The sequence below is a fragment of the Notamacropus eugenii genome, chromosome 5 (assembly GCF_028372415.1).
Source record: "Notamacropus eugenii isolate mMacEug1 chromosome 5, mMacEug1.pri_v2, whole genome shotgun sequence".
Taxonomy (NCBI): domain Eukaryota; kingdom Metazoa; phylum Chordata; class Mammalia; order Diprotodontia; family Macropodidae; genus Notamacropus; species Notamacropus eugenii.
Window position 1 is genome coordinate 353899235 of NC_092876.1, and position 19397 is coordinate 353918631.

The 19397-nt window shown below is 36.0% G+C and overlaps 1 protein-coding gene across 3 annotated transcripts in view; it reads right to left on the reverse strand.

The window, feature by feature from the left end:
- Positions 1 to 316: 316 nt before the first annotated feature.
- Positions 317 to 19397, reverse strand: part of ATP6V1A (ATPase H+ transporting V1 subunit A) — a 46681-nt gene continuing 27600 nt past the window's right edge. For all 3 annotated transcript variants that reach the window (XM_072613970.1, XM_072613968.1, XM_072613971.1), the window contains exons 3-15: positions 18797 to 18925; positions 16624 to 16838; positions 16183 to 16320; positions 15514 to 15665; positions 14796 to 14958; positions 12903 to 13011; positions 9786 to 9908; positions 9576 to 9690; positions 8812 to 8875; positions 7977 to 8180; positions 7255 to 7349; positions 5679 to 5850; positions 317 to 2936 (exon numbers count right to left, since the gene is read on the reverse strand). In XM_072613970.1, the coding sequence (XP_072470071.1) occupies positions 2844 to 2936; positions 5679 to 5850; positions 7255 to 7349; positions 7977 to 8180; positions 8812 to 8875; positions 9576 to 9690; positions 9786 to 9908; positions 12903 to 13011; positions 14796 to 14958; positions 15514 to 15665; positions 16183 to 16320; positions 16624 to 16838; positions 18797 to 18925 (1772 nt within the window). In that variant the 3' untranslated portion in view covers positions 317 to 2843. The remainder of the gene's footprint in view (positions 2937 to 5678; positions 5851 to 7254; positions 7350 to 7976; positions 8181 to 8811; positions 8876 to 9575; positions 9691 to 9785; positions 9909 to 12902; positions 13012 to 14795; positions 14959 to 15513; positions 15666 to 16182; positions 16321 to 16623; positions 16839 to 18796; positions 18926 to 19397) is intronic.

Consider the following 19397-nt stretch of genomic DNA (forward strand, 5'->3'; position numbering starts at 1 on the left):
CCCAAGGCCCTAGAAGGCCCCTTGTGGCCTAGAGGCTGCAGGTTCCCAACCCCTGGGGCTAGGCGCTGTTCTTCAAAACTAAAAGGAACAATTTCTTTTTGTTTTTGGGGGGAGAGAGATTATTTTGAGACTCTATGGATCGTTGTCCAAACGTCACAGGCAGCAAGTTGCGTTCTCATTTCCTTACAACAAAAGATGGAAAGGAGCTCACCTGTAAGTTAATTCCAAAAAGTAAATCATTAGAAATTGATTACAAACTTAAACATTTTGTATGTTATTTTAGTAGATTTGGCCACAAAAACAGGAAAACCCAGGATTACTTTAAATCCACTTTTTATTCTCTCATAGATGAACAATTATACACAACTTAGAACATAAAAGGTAGTGAAATCTCAAGGAGAAAACAGGCAATCTTTTTGCCTCATTCCTGAGGTGGGGAGGAAATATTTTAATGGGCACAACATGAGATTTAACACTGGAAAAAATACAAATTAAACTGGTTGAACTGGCTCCATCTGGGCCAGGTACAGCACAATAAATATAGAACTGCATCATCTTTTTCTTAAAAGATTGTTTTAAGTATACCACACCCCTATTAAAGAAATAAGATCAGTCCCCCTAATCTGAAATTCTACGACATGGTACAGTGGTAAAAGGGCACCAGAGATGAAGGATCATGGTTTCCATGACAACTTCTCATACTCATACATCAACATTCTTAAAAGGAGATGCATGCACTGGAAATTCAGGTAACAGTAAAATCTTGGTCACTTCTTCATCAGACCACTGATTACTGGCACAATCTCAGTTTGCCTGTTGGTTTATAGTAGAATAAGGAAGAATTTTTGATGTGTGGAAAATCTTTTTTTAATTTCTGTTGGTCTTAGGGCCAATGGGTAGGAGACCACATTGTAAAGCAAACTGATTAAGCAGGACCATGAGGTCCACGGGTCAACAATAATCCAATGCATACTTTCTCTTATCTGGCAGTATGTTGAAAAGGTTTCAAAAAAGTTTCATGGGAAGAACACCTTTCTTGAGCAGTAGGCCATCACAAGAACATGCAATCTGTAATGGATAAACAAAACTCCAAGCACAACTTCGAATGATTGCACCTACCCTTAATAGGCCAACAAAGAGATACTGTCTAAAAATCACACAATCTATCATGGCATGAAATAAATAAAGTTACGTACAACTATTTGAGATAGCTACAAGTGCTCCCTTCAAAGAACTCTCCCCCTTTCCTTCTAAAGATTTATTAACTCTGAAGCATTCATGCCAGAACTTTTGGCAAGTGACCGTTAGGAGGACACTGCTGCTCTCAGGGTTGTGCTGTAGTTTCCCTTCCTTATGTACCCCACAACGAGCACATTTTACAATCTGCAGTTAAGAGACAGGACGAAACCACCTTCTTTTTCAGATGATTCTTGGTTTCTCTGTAGAGTGGAATGTAAGGGCCATTGTCACCAACACCCTTAGAGATGAATAACAAACACAAGAATCTACGATTCCCATCAGCCGTACAGAATGAAGGGGAACCTTTGAAGTTATGTTGCTATGGCTACAAACAGACAATCTGGGGAATCTCTTGTGCCAGTAATGGGAAAAACCAGAGTCAGCATCACCAGTCATGCAAAGGAAAATGCCCTTGAACAGGTTATTTTTCACAAACAGGCAAACAGATACCTTTTTTTTGTTTTTTTTTATAAACATACACACAATGTGGTGGACAGGTAATCATTCCAAAAACGTGATTCTCAGGGCTGGAGTAGCATTTTTACAGTCAAACTTTTCCTTAATGGTACCAAACAGCCACTGAGACACCATTCTCCCTGCATCTTATTACTCATACATACTCTACAAAACTTGGAAGAGCTTAGGTCTCTAAAATGGTTGTTAAGGAAAGAAAGGGAGCAAGGGTGGCACATGTCTCTGATGATCATTTGAAGCATACTTTTAAAATAAATTCAACATCAGTGTAGTACAACAATTTTTGTGGTAATTTGCCTATAGAAACACAGCATGCTTGCAAAGTATGATGTTAATGTTAAGCTGGCAACCTGGCTCCCCTTCCCTTTTTTGGTACTGATTCAAATATTTCGCTGAGCTCCATAACTGCCTTTCAATGCACTCACCATACTTCAGGCACAATTGGAGAAACAGTGTAATTCTCCACAATTTTCTTCAAATATTCCTGATTTTTATTAGTAGAAGCAACCCATAATTGGAACAGTATTAATCAATCTCATTACTAAAAAAAAAGAAACCACTAATTTTCTGCATAGTAGGCAACTAGCAAAATGCTAAGCTGCAAACATCCTCACCACAGAGAACAATTAGTCATTCCATGTACTGACTTTGTCAAAAGATACAGGGGGGGGGGGGGGGGCAAGGCCTTTCATGCCAAAACACCTACTTTTAAAAAAAAGTACCTGTATTACTCCTGTCTGTAACTTGGGGAAAAGGAAAAATTAGGAGAAAGGAGGAAAGTCATCAAATCATCCTCTATCTAAGTTAATATTAGTGTAGCCATTCCCACTTTGTACCAGAGATAGTCCCGGTGATTATATTCGACACTTCAGACAAAGAATCAGGGAGGCCAGCCCATCAAACACTGAAACCAAGGAATGTTTGTTTTATGTAAGACCTACCAAATATGAACAGGTAAACAAATGATTACACACACACATACATACACACACACACACACACACACACACACACAAATGTACTGGTCTCAATAATACACAATGAGGAAGAAAAGGGGAAGAGATGTGGAATTTAAAGAGATAAGAACACATGTGCTGGTCAAGGGAGATAAGGAGAGAAGAAATACAGTTCTAGTCTTCCAGGCTTCGGAATGCATTCTGCATATCTTCATGAAGTTGAGCATAGTCAGCCTTGATCTTGGCTTCACCATCTTTTAATGGATCCTAAAAACAAGGGAATTTAAATATGAATTTAAGCAACCTTAGAAGACTCTCTTTCTTAGTACTTTTTTAAAGTTATAAGTATTTAATAAAACTTTGAATTAAGTCAGCAAGTCATATAATTATCATCTGCAAGTGCCTTCCTTGACCAATTATGAGACATACATAAAAGGAAATGTGTTCTAACTAAAGAGAACTAAAGAAAAACACCTTATTTTTGTCTGACTATATACATGCAATTATGATGTCTTACTCTCAACACTACTGCAAAGTATCATTAACTACAGGTGCAGGGAACACTGGGTGTCAACGTCTATCCATCAAAAAAGCAATAATGAATTCAAAGAAGTATAATTCACCACTGAGGCTGTAAAACAGATGCTTTCCAAAAAAGACTTTATCTAGAACTATACAATAGGAGCTAAAAAAGGATTATTTAAAATAAAAAAAAGTTTACTATCATATAGTAAAATTTAAATTCCTTAGCTTGGCATTCAAGGCTCCCACACTCTTCTTTCCAGATTTATTTCATAGTACCTCCCTTTACATAACTATCTCTGTCCATTGCCCTGCTGAATGACTAGACTCTTCATTCCTTCAAAGAAACCCATCCAATCACCATTCTCTGCTCCCCCCAGCACACTCTTTTTGTCTTGGGTAGAATGGAGTTGAGTTACCCAGGATGAACAAGTACGGATGGATTGTGCTCTTCTTTACAGATCTCATGACAATCTTCTCCCTGAAACCCACCCTTCTTCTAAACTTCCCTATATCTATTAAGAGTGCCATGATCCTTCCAATCACCCAAACTCACAACCTTCATGTTATACTTAGCTTCTCTCTGCACATATCCAGGGAAGTGCCAAGTCTAATAGATTCTATCTCCAAAGCAGCTCTGGCATCACTCCCTTCACACAATCAAAAACCTCATTCAGGCCCTAATAGTATCACCTATAAAAGTCTTCTCACTGGTTTCCTTGACCCATGTCTCTTCACTCCAGTCTTTCCTGCACATAAGTAGCAACTGATCAACCTAAAAGTGCAGGTCTGATTATGAGACCATCTTGGACTCAAAAAAACTCCAGGATAAAATATGAATTCATCTTTATTTTAATTCTTCTATCATTTATAAATAAATAAATACAGCTATACTGGGGTCCTTATCTAAATTACTGGAGCAAATTCCTAATTGATTTCCTTGCCTTGTGCCTCTCTCCAGTTCAAATCACCCTTTAAACGGCCACCAACCTGATTTTCCTAAATACTAGTTCTGACCATATCAAATCTCCCTAATCAGGAGACTCTAGTGGCTCTATAGTACCTCTAAGATCAAATCCATGCCCTCTGTTTGGCAGTTAAAGCTTCTTACCACTTAGCCATAAGGCCCCATATCCAGTCTCCATACATTTGCACTGCCTTTTTCCTATGCCTGGAATACTATCCTTCCTCATCCATCTCTTGAGATCTCTGGCTTCCCCTTGAGAATTAACTTGAATGCAATCTTCTACAGGAGGGCTTTCTGAGTCTCCCCTCAGCTGCCAGGGTCTCTGTATCCAAGGCTACCTGTCCTTTCTGTCTGACATAAATTTATGTATGCACGTATCATCTCTGCTGTTAAAATGTAAGGTCTTTAAGGGCAGGGGCTGTTCATTTTTGTCTTTGTATCCCAAACACTTAGTATAGCGCGTGCACAGCACTAAAACAAATGTCTGTTGGCTAATATACGACACACATACATTTGTGTGCAAGGTGAGAAAATTTGGTGCAAGAGGAGAAGACTAGATAGCTATTAGCTCTGAGACCATGGACAGATCACCTGTCAGAGTCTCAGTCACCTTATCTTCATAATGGAGCTAATACTTATACCAACCTACACCATTAGGTTGTTGTAAAGAAAACACTTAATAAACTTTGAAGTGCTATATGTAAATGTGAGTTACTCTTATTAGAAATAATTATGGAGATGAAGTACATAAAATCAATGAATTGAGCAAACAATTTTAAAAGAATTTTATATGTAAAATCTTGTTAGTAATTTACATGTATTTCTTTCATTTATTTATTTAAGACTTAGGGGAATCTTACATAATAAAAGATAATGCCTTTAATTTAGCAATTATAATAGTGTAAAACAGAGTAGAGACTATGTAATAGGGTCATATATGGAAAGCATACAATGCTGCAGTATTGCAGAATAGGTAGAACCTATGGCAAATGGAATAACATGATTAAGAAATGTAAATCCCAAAATGTTGGGCTTAAAGTTAGTTTGGGATGAAACTTAAGTTAATGCTACTGTTTTTTTTTTTTTTTTTAATTTAGACGTGATTTCATCAGTGCAGGGAGATCTGGGTGTGGAACTCTTCACTACAGAGGTAGATCAGTAATTTAGATGTACTTCAAGAGAGTTGCCTGGGGCACAGAGAGAATAAGTGACTTGCCTGTGGCCACACAGGTTATAAATATGTAGTGGATATAGGATTTGAACCCGTCTTCTTCAACCTACTCTTTTTCTTGCCTCTCAAATCTATTCTTAGTTTCCTAGTAACTAAGGCAAAAAGGAAAGCACATTATTAAATTTGTACAAACATATTTTAATTCTGATAATTGCAATTTCAAACTCCTACATAATTTTTAGGCCTGGTCTAGTTTCTAGAACCTGGGCAATTTCATGTCTTAGACACAGTATTTAGGACTCAAAACAAAAAAAGAAATTCCCTAGTAAAGAATACTGGCAAAACTCACCTTGAATTTCATGGAGGAAAGTTTATAGAGAATATCCCCCATCTGTTCTCGGATAATGGCCCATGTGATTTTATTATCACTCTGGGCAGTTGTTTCAATAGCTCTGCGTGCCATATCATAAAAAGCAATCATGTTGGAGAGCATGCCTACAGTCTTGTAAAATGGGCAGAACCTAGGGCAAATGGAATAACCTGATTAAGAAATTTAAATCCCAAGATGTTGAGCTTAAAGTAGTTCATTATGAAACTTAATCGGAAAGGTATCAGAAAGTTAGTTTCCATCATTTAAGAAACATTGTACATTCTTAAACATTAAGATGTTAGAAGATGAGATGAATTAGGAAAAAAGGAGGGAATTTTGAGCAATGCTTTTTCATCGCAAAAAACTCATATGAATCAATTTCCTTTGTCTTCCACATAATATGGCAGAAACATAGTTGTAGATATCAAACAGAAGGAGAGATGGAATATTGTTGCTAATATTTAATTACTCTCTGGGGGCTTGTTCTGGTGCTCTGCAGTTTAAGAAATAACTCAAATGATAATAAATGAATGGTAAGGACTCCCCTGAGATAGCTGGACAAGGCTTAATTAACAAACAAGCAACCTAGGCTTTAAAAAATAATACAAGTTTCCTATAGGCTAGTACAGGCTAGCTGCTTCAAAAAGGAATCTTTCATTATTGTAAAATGCAATACATATATATATGGCTGATGGAAATTTTATGGAATGATGGTAACCAAAAATACACAGGATAAGAAGGCCACATCTATGGGACTATATCATACTGATTAGCATGAATTATTCATATCATATACCTATTCTGACATCTATGGGTCACATATTTATGCACACTGTGATATGTTGAATTTTAATATTTTTGCTCTGGAAACTTATATATAAAACAACTTCCTTGCCCGGCAACTTTTCTAAGGCTATGCTATTAGGTGTTATCTTTAGTTTTTTACTTGGTTGTAATTAGAGAATCAGGGAAGACAAATTTAGGGACTTTTAACTCTTAGAAAGGAAAAAAGGTCATGGTAAGCCAAAGCTGCAGCGGAGATAATGAGAGATGAAAATTAGAGGTGGGAGTGTGAGACTGGGTGTGTGCATGGGTGAGTGTGTTCATGGGTTTATGTACAAAGAGGAAGGGGTTTGGAGCTCCCAACATAGTTCTGGTAAAGAAAAACGAGAAACAGGACATTTGGGGAAGTGAGGAGCCACAAAAAAGGACAGCCACAACTGGAGCAGGTGAAAATAAAGATCTCTAATTGTAATAAGGTAGAGAGGTGGTAAGCTTATGGTGAGGAAAAGTCTTTGGACAATAAATGATTCCAAAATTATCTCTGAGTCAGTGAAATGTCTCCTCAGAGATTATTCCCTGAGCAGTTAGGGTCCCAAGGGTCATACCTGGATAAATGGGCAATAGAAAAATATTAGCTAAAACAGCAGGAAGGTATTTTTTTAACTCTTTCTGTGATAATCTACTCTACCACTGGTCACTCATTAACTGGTGAACAGAAAGGCTCTTACTGTACTAAAACAACAACAAAAGAATAGAAATCATCATGGCTTACCTGTCATAAGGAGTATATCCATTTTGCTGCAGGAAGTCATCTTTGATAAGTTTTGCTACTTCCAGGGTAATTTTATCTGTTTCTGCTAAGGAAGCCTATAAAACACAAGGTCCACAACATATTAAATTGTAGGACAGGTAACTGCAAATAATTTTAGCCAAAACTTCACAGGTGTTAATAGACAATATATACTTAGGCACTCAATAAATGCTTTAAGATTGGATTCAAAAGACCCTTTAGTACTGCTATATGCTTCTCTCATCTTGGCATATTTACTAAGTAAACACAGTTTGAACCTGAAATTTTTGTTCTATCTTAGAGGCATCCAAATAAGAGTTCCAAATTTTGGTTTATCTGAAAAAGCAGTCTCCAACCAAGACAAAAAGCTGGCACATCAGCCGGCTGAAGGATTCAATGACTTCCTTTCGGCAATCTTATTGCCAGTCCCTCTCCCTTTCACCACTCCTTCCCCACAAGCAGTATGATATTATTAGACTGTAAAGAACAGAATGAAATACTGTTTATATTTGGTTCACATCTAGTCATCTCCCCGTAAAGAGTGGGAAACAGTCAATAATTATGTGCAGAATTAATAAGGGAACTGGAATGTGGAAATCTGTAGCAGGTGAATGATGAATGAGATCACACATATGAAGTCCCACCTATCCTAGAATCACTACCAAAATCTCAGCACTTTCTAAATGTAGGTGCTAATAACGCACCTTCCCCACGAGCTGGACAATCTCTGCCAGATCCTCTTCTTCTTGCAGGATCTCCTTAGCCTTGGTCCTCAGAGGCACAAACTCTGTAAAATGCTTGTCATAGTACTCATCCAAGGCACGCATGTACTTGCTGTAGCTGATCAGCCAGTTTACGGAAGGGAAGTGCTTACGCTGAGCTAGTTTCTTATCTAAGCCCCAGAACACCTGTCCAAAAGAACAAACAATGCTTAGACCATTTTTAAAAAAAGATGTCAAAATCAACTTATTCATATATATTCAGTTCCTTCATATGTTAATGGTTCCACCACAAATTGCAAGTAGCACAACATGGTCACATTTGTAAAACATCATTGCTTGCCTGTCTAAAAACATTTAACACAGTCCAGTCATATGTAGGTATAATAAAGGCCCATCTGATAAGAGCAATCAATTCTTCAAGGATGAATATTTGTAAACATTTTACATATATTCATAAACTACAACTACAAAGGCTTTTGGATAGCAGATACAAATTTCATATCAAATATTTTATATGAGAACAGTAATTTCCCTAAATTTTGCCTACCCTTCATAATAGACTCATGAAACAAGGGAAAAAATAGGCCTTACATTGGTTCAAATATAGAAAGGCTCTCTATCTACTACACCACACATCGCTCATGTATCCAGATTTAATGCTGAATAGTAGTGATGCTAAATGTAAGGAATGCTTCTGACAAGTATTTAGAATAAATTCACTAATGTTCATGCTTCATAACTGAATTTGAATAATACTCTTAAAGATAATAGTACAAAGAAAATGTTCCAATGTTGATTCTATTAAAGAAGAACATACCTGAACAATACCAAGAGTGGCAGATGTGACAGGATCAGAGAAGTCACCACCAGGGGGAGAAACACTAAGCAGAAAAACCAAAGAGAAAAACAAGTTATTACAAAGACCCATGAGGAAGGATTCACACACTTAACAGAAAGGAACACGGAAACATGGTGAGAAGTGACAACTAGGATTCTAGAATAAGAATGTTATTAAAAGGAATAAAAAAGATATATATCAAAATATTCATAACAGCTTTATTTTCTGGAAAAACTAGAAACAAGCTATAGGTCCAATAATGGGGGATTGGATAAACTGTCCTGTGTCACTACAGAGGAATATTATTGCACCATAAAAATGAAAATGTGAAAGCTAATAAAGACATACAGAAAGACAAGTGGAATAACAGAATGAAAACAACATAGAGTACGACCATATAACAGTAAATGTTAGAAAATCTGATAAAAGATTAAGATTTCATGGTAATTATTTTGATAAGGCTATACATTTGTATATATACGTTTGTTGCCGTTTGGCAACTGATAAACTGGCTTTACATATAATTGCATGCCTTATTTGACACATTTTTGCTGAGATACATGTACATATATGTATGCATGTATTTTTTTTAAGAGAAAAAAATTATATAAGACAAAGGTTGGTGAATCCAAAATATCATCTGAAAGGATGACAATCACATTCCATGATTTTTCCCCTAAGGAAAACATTATAGGTCACCTACTATGTTTTAACTATGTGAAAAACTGATTTTGTACACTTACGCTCCTACAATGCTGACACTTCCTTCCCTTTCTGGGTTTCCAAGACATTTTACTCGGCCAGCTCGCTCATAAAAAGAGGCCAAACGGGCACCAAGATATGCAGGATAACCACTGTCTGCAAAAATCAGGAAAGTGGGTCAGTCTTTTAAAAAATTTAAACACATACGACAAAGTGCTTGGATTAGATTAAAAAGTAATATGATGACTCACCAGCAGGCATTTCAGCTAAGCGACCTGAGATTTCTCTAAGAGCTTCAGCCCATCGAGAGGTAGAGTCAGCCATCATACTGACATTATAGCCCATGTCACGGAAATATTCAGACAGAGTAATTCCTGGATTTGGGGGGTGAAGGGGGAAAAAGTTATAAGGCTAATGAAATGTCACCAAAGTCCTTTTACTCCGAAGTGTATAAAAATTTTATAGGAACAAATACAGTTTAAGAACATGGCAAATCCTTCCCACTCTATATCGTAACTCAATGAGAGCCTGAGATGATTTTTATTTAGGTAGGAAGGAAGGAAACAAGCATTTATTAACCATCTATGATTGTCAGGTACCATGGTTGCTAACAAATACTATCTCATTTGATCATCGCAACAACCTGTGAGGAAGGTACTATTATTACCCTCGTTTCCAGTTGAGGAAACTGAGGTAGAAAGAGGTTAAGTGACTTGCCCAAGGTCATACAGCTAGTAAGTGTCTTGGGCCAGACTTGAATGGAGGTCTTCCTGACTTTAGGCCAAATGCTCTGTTCCCTGTACCACATAGCTCAAAAGATTTTGTCTACTGATCAACTTTTTCTTCCTCCTGACGAGAAACATATTAACTGTTAAATATCACATGGGCTCATTCATCAAGGTAATTCTACCATGTAATAGTTGCTCTTCTGGACATATCTAAACACTCAAATGCTTAGATCAATTATAAACTAATGGAAAGAACAGTGAGCTAAGAGTCAGAAGATACTGGCTTTGTCACATATTATCTCAATGATCATGGACAAATTAACTTTTTCTGATTTCTTTAGTTTTCCCATCTATGAAACAGGGATCATAAAAAAAAAATCATCTTGTATCTGTATAACACTTTAAGACTGATGGAGGACTTTCACAGATATCATCTCATTGTACTTTCAGAACCAGTCTGATCCTAAGCAGAGAAGAGAGGATCCCCACTTGATACATGTGTGAGTCCTCCAGTTAAATGACTCACCTGGGGTCATACATCTAGTGATTTTCAGAGTCAGGTTCGCAACCTCTGTCTTAACCTCTGTCTGCTTCAGTTTTCCCAACCCGCAATATAGGGAATATAATAGAACCTACCTCTCTGGGTTGGTATGAGGATCAAATGAGATAATATCTGCACAACACCTAGTGCCCAGTACCATAGCAGATGCTATAGAAATCTTTTCTTCCTTCCTGCCAGCAGTATCTGGCACAGTTTATATGAAATGATCTGTTACTTTTTCAGAGATCATCTGGGAGACCTTTCCATGGGAAAGATCTCAACATGTCAGTTTACATACTAAAATTTGCACTGAGTGGGAGGTTGTATTTGATAACCACATTTTTGAAAGCCTAGACTGCTTGGTCCTAACTTACGTATTTATATAGGTTGTACTATACAACAACTGAAATCTTGCTCAGTAGCATTCAGTTTTAATTCTTGTACTTTATATTTACTCATAAACATTAAAAATATTAAAGACTTCAAGAATTTCTATGTTGAAACTGAAGGATAATTCTAAACATTAATAGTTCACATTTATAGCAAGCTTTTGGAGCTGGTAAAGTAATTTCCTCTTTAAAAACCTGCAAAATGGTTAAATATTATTATTGCTATTCCCATTCCACAGAAGAGGAAACTGAGTTACAGTGAACTGGCCAATATCACAAAGCTAGTGTCAGAATCAGAAATCAAACCAAACTCATCTGATCTTGAACTTAGTCAATCTTTCCATTATACCCTATAGCTGATTCAGCTTAAAAAAAACCCCAACACATCCTTTTTGCATGCTCTCAAATGGTTGACTTAAAAAATTGACATGGTAAAGTGTAGGTATCTAGTAACAAGGAAAAGTATATTTTGGAAAATAATTTGGTAATGCCACTTCCTGGCAGCATGCTAAATGATCAAGGGCCCTCTGAGGAATTTAGGGCAAGACTGCTCAAGATGTTCAACATTATGCGCTAAACAAGGTTTCTATATAAAATCTGCACAGCCCTCCCTCACTCAAAACAAAAGTCAAGTGCAAGTCATGTCATCATTTCTCCGATGGCATGGTCTTTTTGGCAATGAAGGACAAACACACAAACACAAACACACACACACACACACACAGAGTCAGTAGGCTATGTGTTCATATTTCCTACTATGACATGGTATAAGATTTTAAGAAAGTTAATTTCTTAGAATTTTTGTATATAAGTATATGTATATAAGGCAGTTAAGTTCCTAAGATTTTTTAAGATAAGGTAACCAAAGCTCATGCAACAAATTTTATTTTTGTTTCACTTCTAAATTAAATAAGGGAATGTGATAAAATTATGAATTACTTATTTCTCAGAAATTATTTCAGTATCTAAAACTAGACAGGAATGAAAATATCTACCACAGTTGACAAGGGTTGATACAATTTTTTCCCAAAACATCAGTCTGAAAAAATCTGAAGTCAATCAATGGCTGAATATCAAAGATTATATAAAAGTAAAAATGCAATGCTATTTAAACATGTACCAAAAGTTTTCAGCTATAAACATTTAAAATGTATCAAATTCTGTCCAACAGTATGTATGCCAAATTAGATGTTTTCGAAAAAATAACTAACACAAATATTTTGGGGAAGGTTTCAACGTAAGATTCAAAAAGATAAAAAAGTTATTTATTTTGTTATTTATATTTCCTCTAAATGTCCACCATATTAATATTTATTTTGATATTTTGATAGCTTTTTAGAATAACAAAATATGCCTTTTGGCTACCAAGTACACTGTCAAAAAACTTGCCTTAAGTAAAATCCTTAAGAAATCTTGTTTAAATGATTAACACTCAAAGCAAAAGGTAATTATCAACATGTTGAGAACTATTACGTTTGGTTTTTGATATGTCACCCACATTTTGTGTTACATATGTATACCTATAAGCCAAAAATGTTAGCAAGCAGAACCAGGCACAGGGGAAAATAGGAAAGGCTCAACTTTATAACTTTTTAAAAAATCATGCTAATAGAGTTTAAATGTAGAGGGATGAAAGAAAAGTCAAAAAGAAGGTTAAGACCTAGCACTAAATCTTCTGAGAACAAATGAAGAATGTGTTATTGCTCTCACCAGTGTAAATAGAAGCTTCTCTAGCAGCCACAGGCATGTTGGAGGTGTTAGCCACCAATGCTGTTCTCTTCATTATAGACTCCACCTTCCCATCAACTTCCATTGTTAGCTACAAAGAAAGAATCTTTTTAGAATTCTTCTAATTTCTTCAGATTGAGTCACCCATTGAAAAAAAGGTTTTATCTTAGAAAATTTCATACATAAATATCATTCATTCATCATTAATTCATTCTGAAGACCTGGGTTTAAATCTCAGCTTTCCAGTGAAGGTGAACTTAGAGCAAAGTCACTTACAACTTTCTGGGCCCTAATTTCCCCCTTTGTAAAATGAGAGGGCTAGACCAGAACCTGTAATCGCTAATGTTAATGCCCCTTTATAGCTCTGGACCTTGCTTTTCACTCTGCTACTACCGGGGTGACCTTGCGCAAGTCACTTTCTCTCTCTAGGGCCCAGTTTTCTCTTCTATAAAAGTAGGAGGCCAGACTGCATGATTTCTAAGTTTCTTTTCTGATCTAAACTAGATCCTGTGATTTTCACAACAGAGTATCATCTATTAAATACTATGCAGGGGTGGGGTGGGCGCACTACATGCTGTACTACCAGCTGTATTCCTGTTACCAGGAAGCTAATGTATTTTTCAAGTTGTCCAGTAATAGCAGCATTAATTTATCGACCTTGTAGGATATGACTGAGTAGCACACTGGAGTGTCAAGAATGGTGCTGGGTATAAGGCCAGGACTGCCATGGACTTAGTACAAGATACTTTAGCCCCGGAAAGCTAGGAACAGCCTTTGTTTCTAATATGGTCTGACAAAATGGACACTGACAATATCATCTTACTAATAAAATAATGAACATTTGATAGCTCCTAAACACTCTTCTGTTTAAACAGAGATAACTTTTTTGGGGGGTATTTTTGCTTCCTTAGATTTATATAATCATACTACCCAATGAAATTCAGAACAGACCATCCAATGCACAGCTTCTAAACAATGTTTACAAACTTTAGAGCAACAGTGCACTATTTCAGCATGATCTCTCATTGTGCCCAGTTTTTGGAAGGCATTTATTTATTATGTCTCTTCCAGGAGATCTCTGAAATCATCTGAAATCTCATCATGACTTTTAGAGACTTAACACCTTATCTCTTTCAGTTACCTCTCCTTCAGTTTCAATAAACTCCTCCCAAAGACTTCCTTTATAGAGGGCTCAGAACTTTCAAGGTAAACTCTCCATTTTCCATCAGCATCTCTGCTTGGTTTGATGCCACTAAAAATCCTCCTCCCCCTGCCCTTTCTCAGTTTCCTTTTGTGTTCTGTCTCTTCCACTCTGCTGTAAACTCTTCATCCACAGGGACTGTTTTTTTTTCTTATTTTTTTTTTTATCCCCAGCACTTAGCACAGTGCCTGGCATATAGTATGTACTTAATAAATATTAACTCAACTGAATTGGTAATATTCACCCTTATAAAGATCCTATACTCACCCAGTCACAGTATGGTTATATTAAGAGGCTCCTCACACCACTGCCGTGAAAAATGCAACTGCCTTCCCTCAATTAAAAAAAATGGATTACTTACTTGAAAATAAATCTCCTAAGCTTCACATTTTAAACAACACTCCATATCAAATTCAAAAGTAAAAAATTTGTAGTTGTCTTCCTTTATCTTTTTCCTAAGAACTGAAAATCATCAAACTTCAGTGTTTTCTTTGCTGTAATAATTTGAAAAAAACAATCTTTCCCTTGAGCTTGTTTCCTAAGTGGAAATTCTTCATTTTGATGAAAGCTGAGAGGTCTTTCATAGTCTTTGGGGTCCCAGCTGTTACACTGCACCATTAAAAGGCAACAAACATTAGTCAGTGAGGTTTCTCCCAAGCATTATGGATACTAACCTCTGGGAAGTCTCTGAGTACTTCAGACATTTCATTTCCTCTTTCTCCACAACCTACATAGATGATCACATCACTATTGGAATACTTTGATAAAGACTGTGATATCACAGTTTTTCCACAGCCAAAAGCACCAGGAATAGCAGTAGTTCCTCCTTGTACACATCTGGACAAAGAAAATGGTTTCTGTATTATTCACTTCCTAGTGAAGCAAGAAAACCATATAGCACTTCTATTTCTAAGAAAGTAAAAATACCTAGACAATGAAGAAAGTCTTTTCTTCCCACCCCCCTTTTTTAAAAAGGTATTTACAGAAGAAACTACTTTTGTTTGATAGTTTGGAGGAACTTTAAAAATGAATCTGGGAAAGAATAATTTATTTGAATACAGGGCATGATATTAAAAGTTACACTACGTGGAGATGGGACTTGGGTTTGAATCCCATTTATGACCTTACTAGCTGGAATACCATGGACAAAAGATTTTTACCTTTCTCAGTCTCAGTTTCCTAACCTATAAAATGGATGGCATCATCATCATCATCTACTTCCCTAGGTTCATGTGAGGATCACATGAAAATACATACACAGTATTTAGAAAACTTAAAACTTTTATCCAAGGGTCTGCTCTTGTTAGCAATGGCACATGGATGACCATGGCAAGATTAGTACAAACAGCCCCAACCAGGACACCAGCACTAGACAACACAGAGTATGCTTACGGAAAAAGGGCATCAAGTACTCTCTGGCCAGTTAACAGAGGGTGATTGGCAGGCAACTTCTCAGTGACAGGACGAACTTGACGGACAGGCCACACTTGGATCATGGTGAACTTCTCTTTTACTCCTTCAAATTCAAGCTCCAAGACAACATCCTATATAAAAAGGCAAGAAAATTTGCTATCAAATTGAATGTTTCTTATTTTAACTGTAACAAAATGATAAATTATAATACTTACTCTAAGGATCTGATATACCTCAACAAGAGAACCATAATCAATTTGAACAACATTAAACTATAATTTTTCAAAAAATTTCCTTCCTGTTATATACTCAAGTCATTGTACAATTACTTATATAAACAGATGAGAGGAAAGCAAGGTCTTCTGGATTCTTATAGGAGCAGAACTTCAAGCAGGCAGAATTTAAGAGGGAAAAATGCACATGAAAATGAATTAAGTCAAGTAAGAATATACTTTGTAATCCTTATTCTAAGACAAGCCCTGCTAAAAAAATACCAATTGAAACAAAAATGACAAGGAATTCTTCCTGAAGTTAAGTTTTACTTAAAGTGAGCGCCACTTGAAGTTAAGTGTTACTTAGGGAATGGAAAAGTCAAATATGATGTGGGGATAACAACTATGTTGTCCCAAATGTCTGAAAGATACTTACTGAAGCATCATAGTTGCCAGGTGGAGCAATGTATGTCACTGTACCTCGGTTGCGGGGGGGCAGCATAATTTTATGTTTGATGAGGGAGTTCTCATTTACTATTGCATAAATATCGCCACCAGTGATATGACTGCCAACCTAGAAAACACAGTTGTTTTATTAATTTTAAAACAAATGCCAATCAGTTCACCTCCGTTGGCACAATCCTGGGGTCTTGTCTAATTTGTGAGTACACCACTGCTACCCTTTCACTGCATATGGTTGCCATCGAAAACACAGGAATATGAGAAATATACTTTGTAGTTTATTTGGGATTATACTATAATCACATAGAATCTCCTTAGTGTTGCTTCCTTCATTCCAACCTCTTTCCCCTTCTAGCTCTAAATCTATGATCTTTGCAGAAACATTAGAAATCTTGGTCACTGAGGCACAACGTACCCGAAGATTTTTAGAAGGTGTAAAATCCCATTTGATATCTCTGCTAAGAGCAGATACATTTACTCCTCTAGGAATGTAAATGCTTTGAGTTTGATGGCTGATGTCTGACAAAGGCCTCTGAATACCATCAAAAATGGCTCCCATTATGCCAGGACCTAGTTCCACAGAGAGGGGTTTGCCAGTCCGGAGTACTGGATCACCAACAGATACACCAGCTGGAAATGATAAGCTAAGGAAAAAACTGATATAAAAGTTTTAAGGGAAATAAAGCACTACAGTTACAATACATTATGTATATAAATATTATGAATTGTGTAAGTGCCATATTACAGCAGAAACAAAACTATGAATGATGGCTACATACTTTAAAGTTTAGTATTAAAGTCATTAAAATTAATATTAATATTGACTTTAGTAAAGTCAAGTCTAGTTCTTACCAATAAATTCAGAAGTCACAAATGAAAAGTTCCACTTGTGAATATTAAGAACTGGAAAGTGATTTATATGAGGAAAGAGATGAAAATCACAGAAAATGGAGGTAAGGGGTAAAAAAATTCAGAAACTAAAAATCATAAATGATAAAATTCATAGATTTCACAACTCTTAGTTTCATAATTATTTCCTAGGTTACATTTTCTGAATTATTGTACTTTGAGCTAAAATTCCTAAAAATGTAGTAAATATCAACTACTTGCCAGGCTTTTAATAAATTTCTTACAAACTTAGTGCTGTGCAAGAAATGCAGTGGCTCTTAATAAATTTTTTACAAGCCCACCATATTTAGCAGTTAACTGGATCACTGGGTAAACGTTAAGAGAATGGTTTTCTGCAAAGTGGATTTGCAAAGGGCTGTAGATAAGTGGGTAGTGACAAAATGGAGACTTCTAATCTCATTATGGAATTCGAAGATTTAAAGAAGTTGAGAGTTAAATTTTCATGTGACCCAGGTATAGCAGAAAGTAGAAGAGGATGAATTAAGCTTTCCCACAGGTGCTAAAATGGAAAGGAGAGCAAGCTTCTTCTCTAGGAGGACATGGTCTTCCCCAAGATTTCTATGAAGGTGGTTCCTCTAACTTGCTACGTGATTCTTTGAAGGTGTGGGGACAACTGTCTTGAAGGACTCTCTGTAGAACAGACTATATCATGCTGATGGGGTACTGTCCTCTGTGATGACCTCTATTTCCACAAGACTGTGCTCTCCTCGCACTTTCACTGCCTCCTACCAGCCTCTGTAATGCTGCTCTCCAAACTATTCCTTATTCCATTGTCTTCCATATTACCACACTGTTCTTTCTGCAACAGAGTATGTTCCAGATGAAATTTTAGTTAGTGATGATTAAAGGCAAAGAGAAACATCATTTTATGGTGAATCTAACCTAAAGTGCTCATGATGGGCATAAGCAAACATTTTTTATATACCAACATCCTTGCAGAAGATAAAGAAACTGAGAAATATGAAAATGAATTTGACAAGATTCTTCAAATTAAGCCAACATATATCTTAATATGCAATTTGGCATTGTAAAAAAGCTGAGCTAAACAAAAAAAAAATTTTGTACAACTCCACTTAACCATATAAAAGAATAATGCAAAAATTGAAGTCATCTAAACAGAAATTAGCAATAATTTCTTTCCTTTTTTTGGTTTGAAAATCACAAACATATTCAAATATAAAAGTTATGCTTCCCAAAGGTTACAGTAAATATTCCCTTAAGCTACAGTTGTCATGCAGTGTTTCGGTCACTGAATTAATGACAACGAAGTCCTAAGTATTCTCCAAGAGAAACAAATATGATTATCATATATTACTAACATTCATTTGCATGGCTTTTGGTTTGACTATTTTCCTTAACAATGTCATCATGCTACAACTAGATTTACTATACAACTTAAAACCAAATTTTTTCATTTTAAGAAATAGGCAGTTTCTTATAAATCTTTCTGGAGAAAACAGTAACTCATTACTTCTAGTAGTTTTTTCCTTTCCTCCTATTCTCCTAAGCTATTTTGCTACACATCAGAGGAGGGATTTATGTGTATATATGTGTGTATTTTTACATACTGTGTTTCTAGTTTTGTAAAGTCTGAAAACCACATCTACTGCTTCTGCCTTTGGTATAAAATTCTTGATATTGTGAAACGAGCAATGTTTTTCTATTAACAAGAAGGATACAGGTTTCTTCATACACCTGGATAGTGGCCATCTCACCTTCCAGTCGAATAATCTCTCCAACCAGTTCGCTATGGCCCACTCTTACCAGTTCATACATAGCTGCACCAGCCATGTTACAGGCAGTGACCACTGTAATAAGAGAACAGCTGTCACGTACCTTTATTTAAAATTAAAATATGTGAAGAGTATTTGATAGTTATAGTTAAAACTAAAGCTACACATAACATAATTTTATTCCTTGTATTTAAAGAAGTAAAGCAGCCACTGTGGATCAAGGAACATTTACAATGACTGAACATAAAAACTTACTTTCAGGGGCATGAGGAAAGGGACAAATACATTTGTTTAAAAGATCCTGTAGATAATGTAGATACTTTGAAAAGTAAAAAGTGAATTATCCAAATTATACAAGTATAATTAGTATTATTATAGTAAACATCTGGCAATGGTTGATGAAAAGGATATTCTACTTAATGGAGATGAATTATATGCAAGGATTGCCAATTTTCAATTAAAATATGATAAAAACAGAAACTGAAGCTGTTGTACAGAGCTCCAGGATGCTAGACTATCCTATTACCAACATTTAATGTGAAATAGG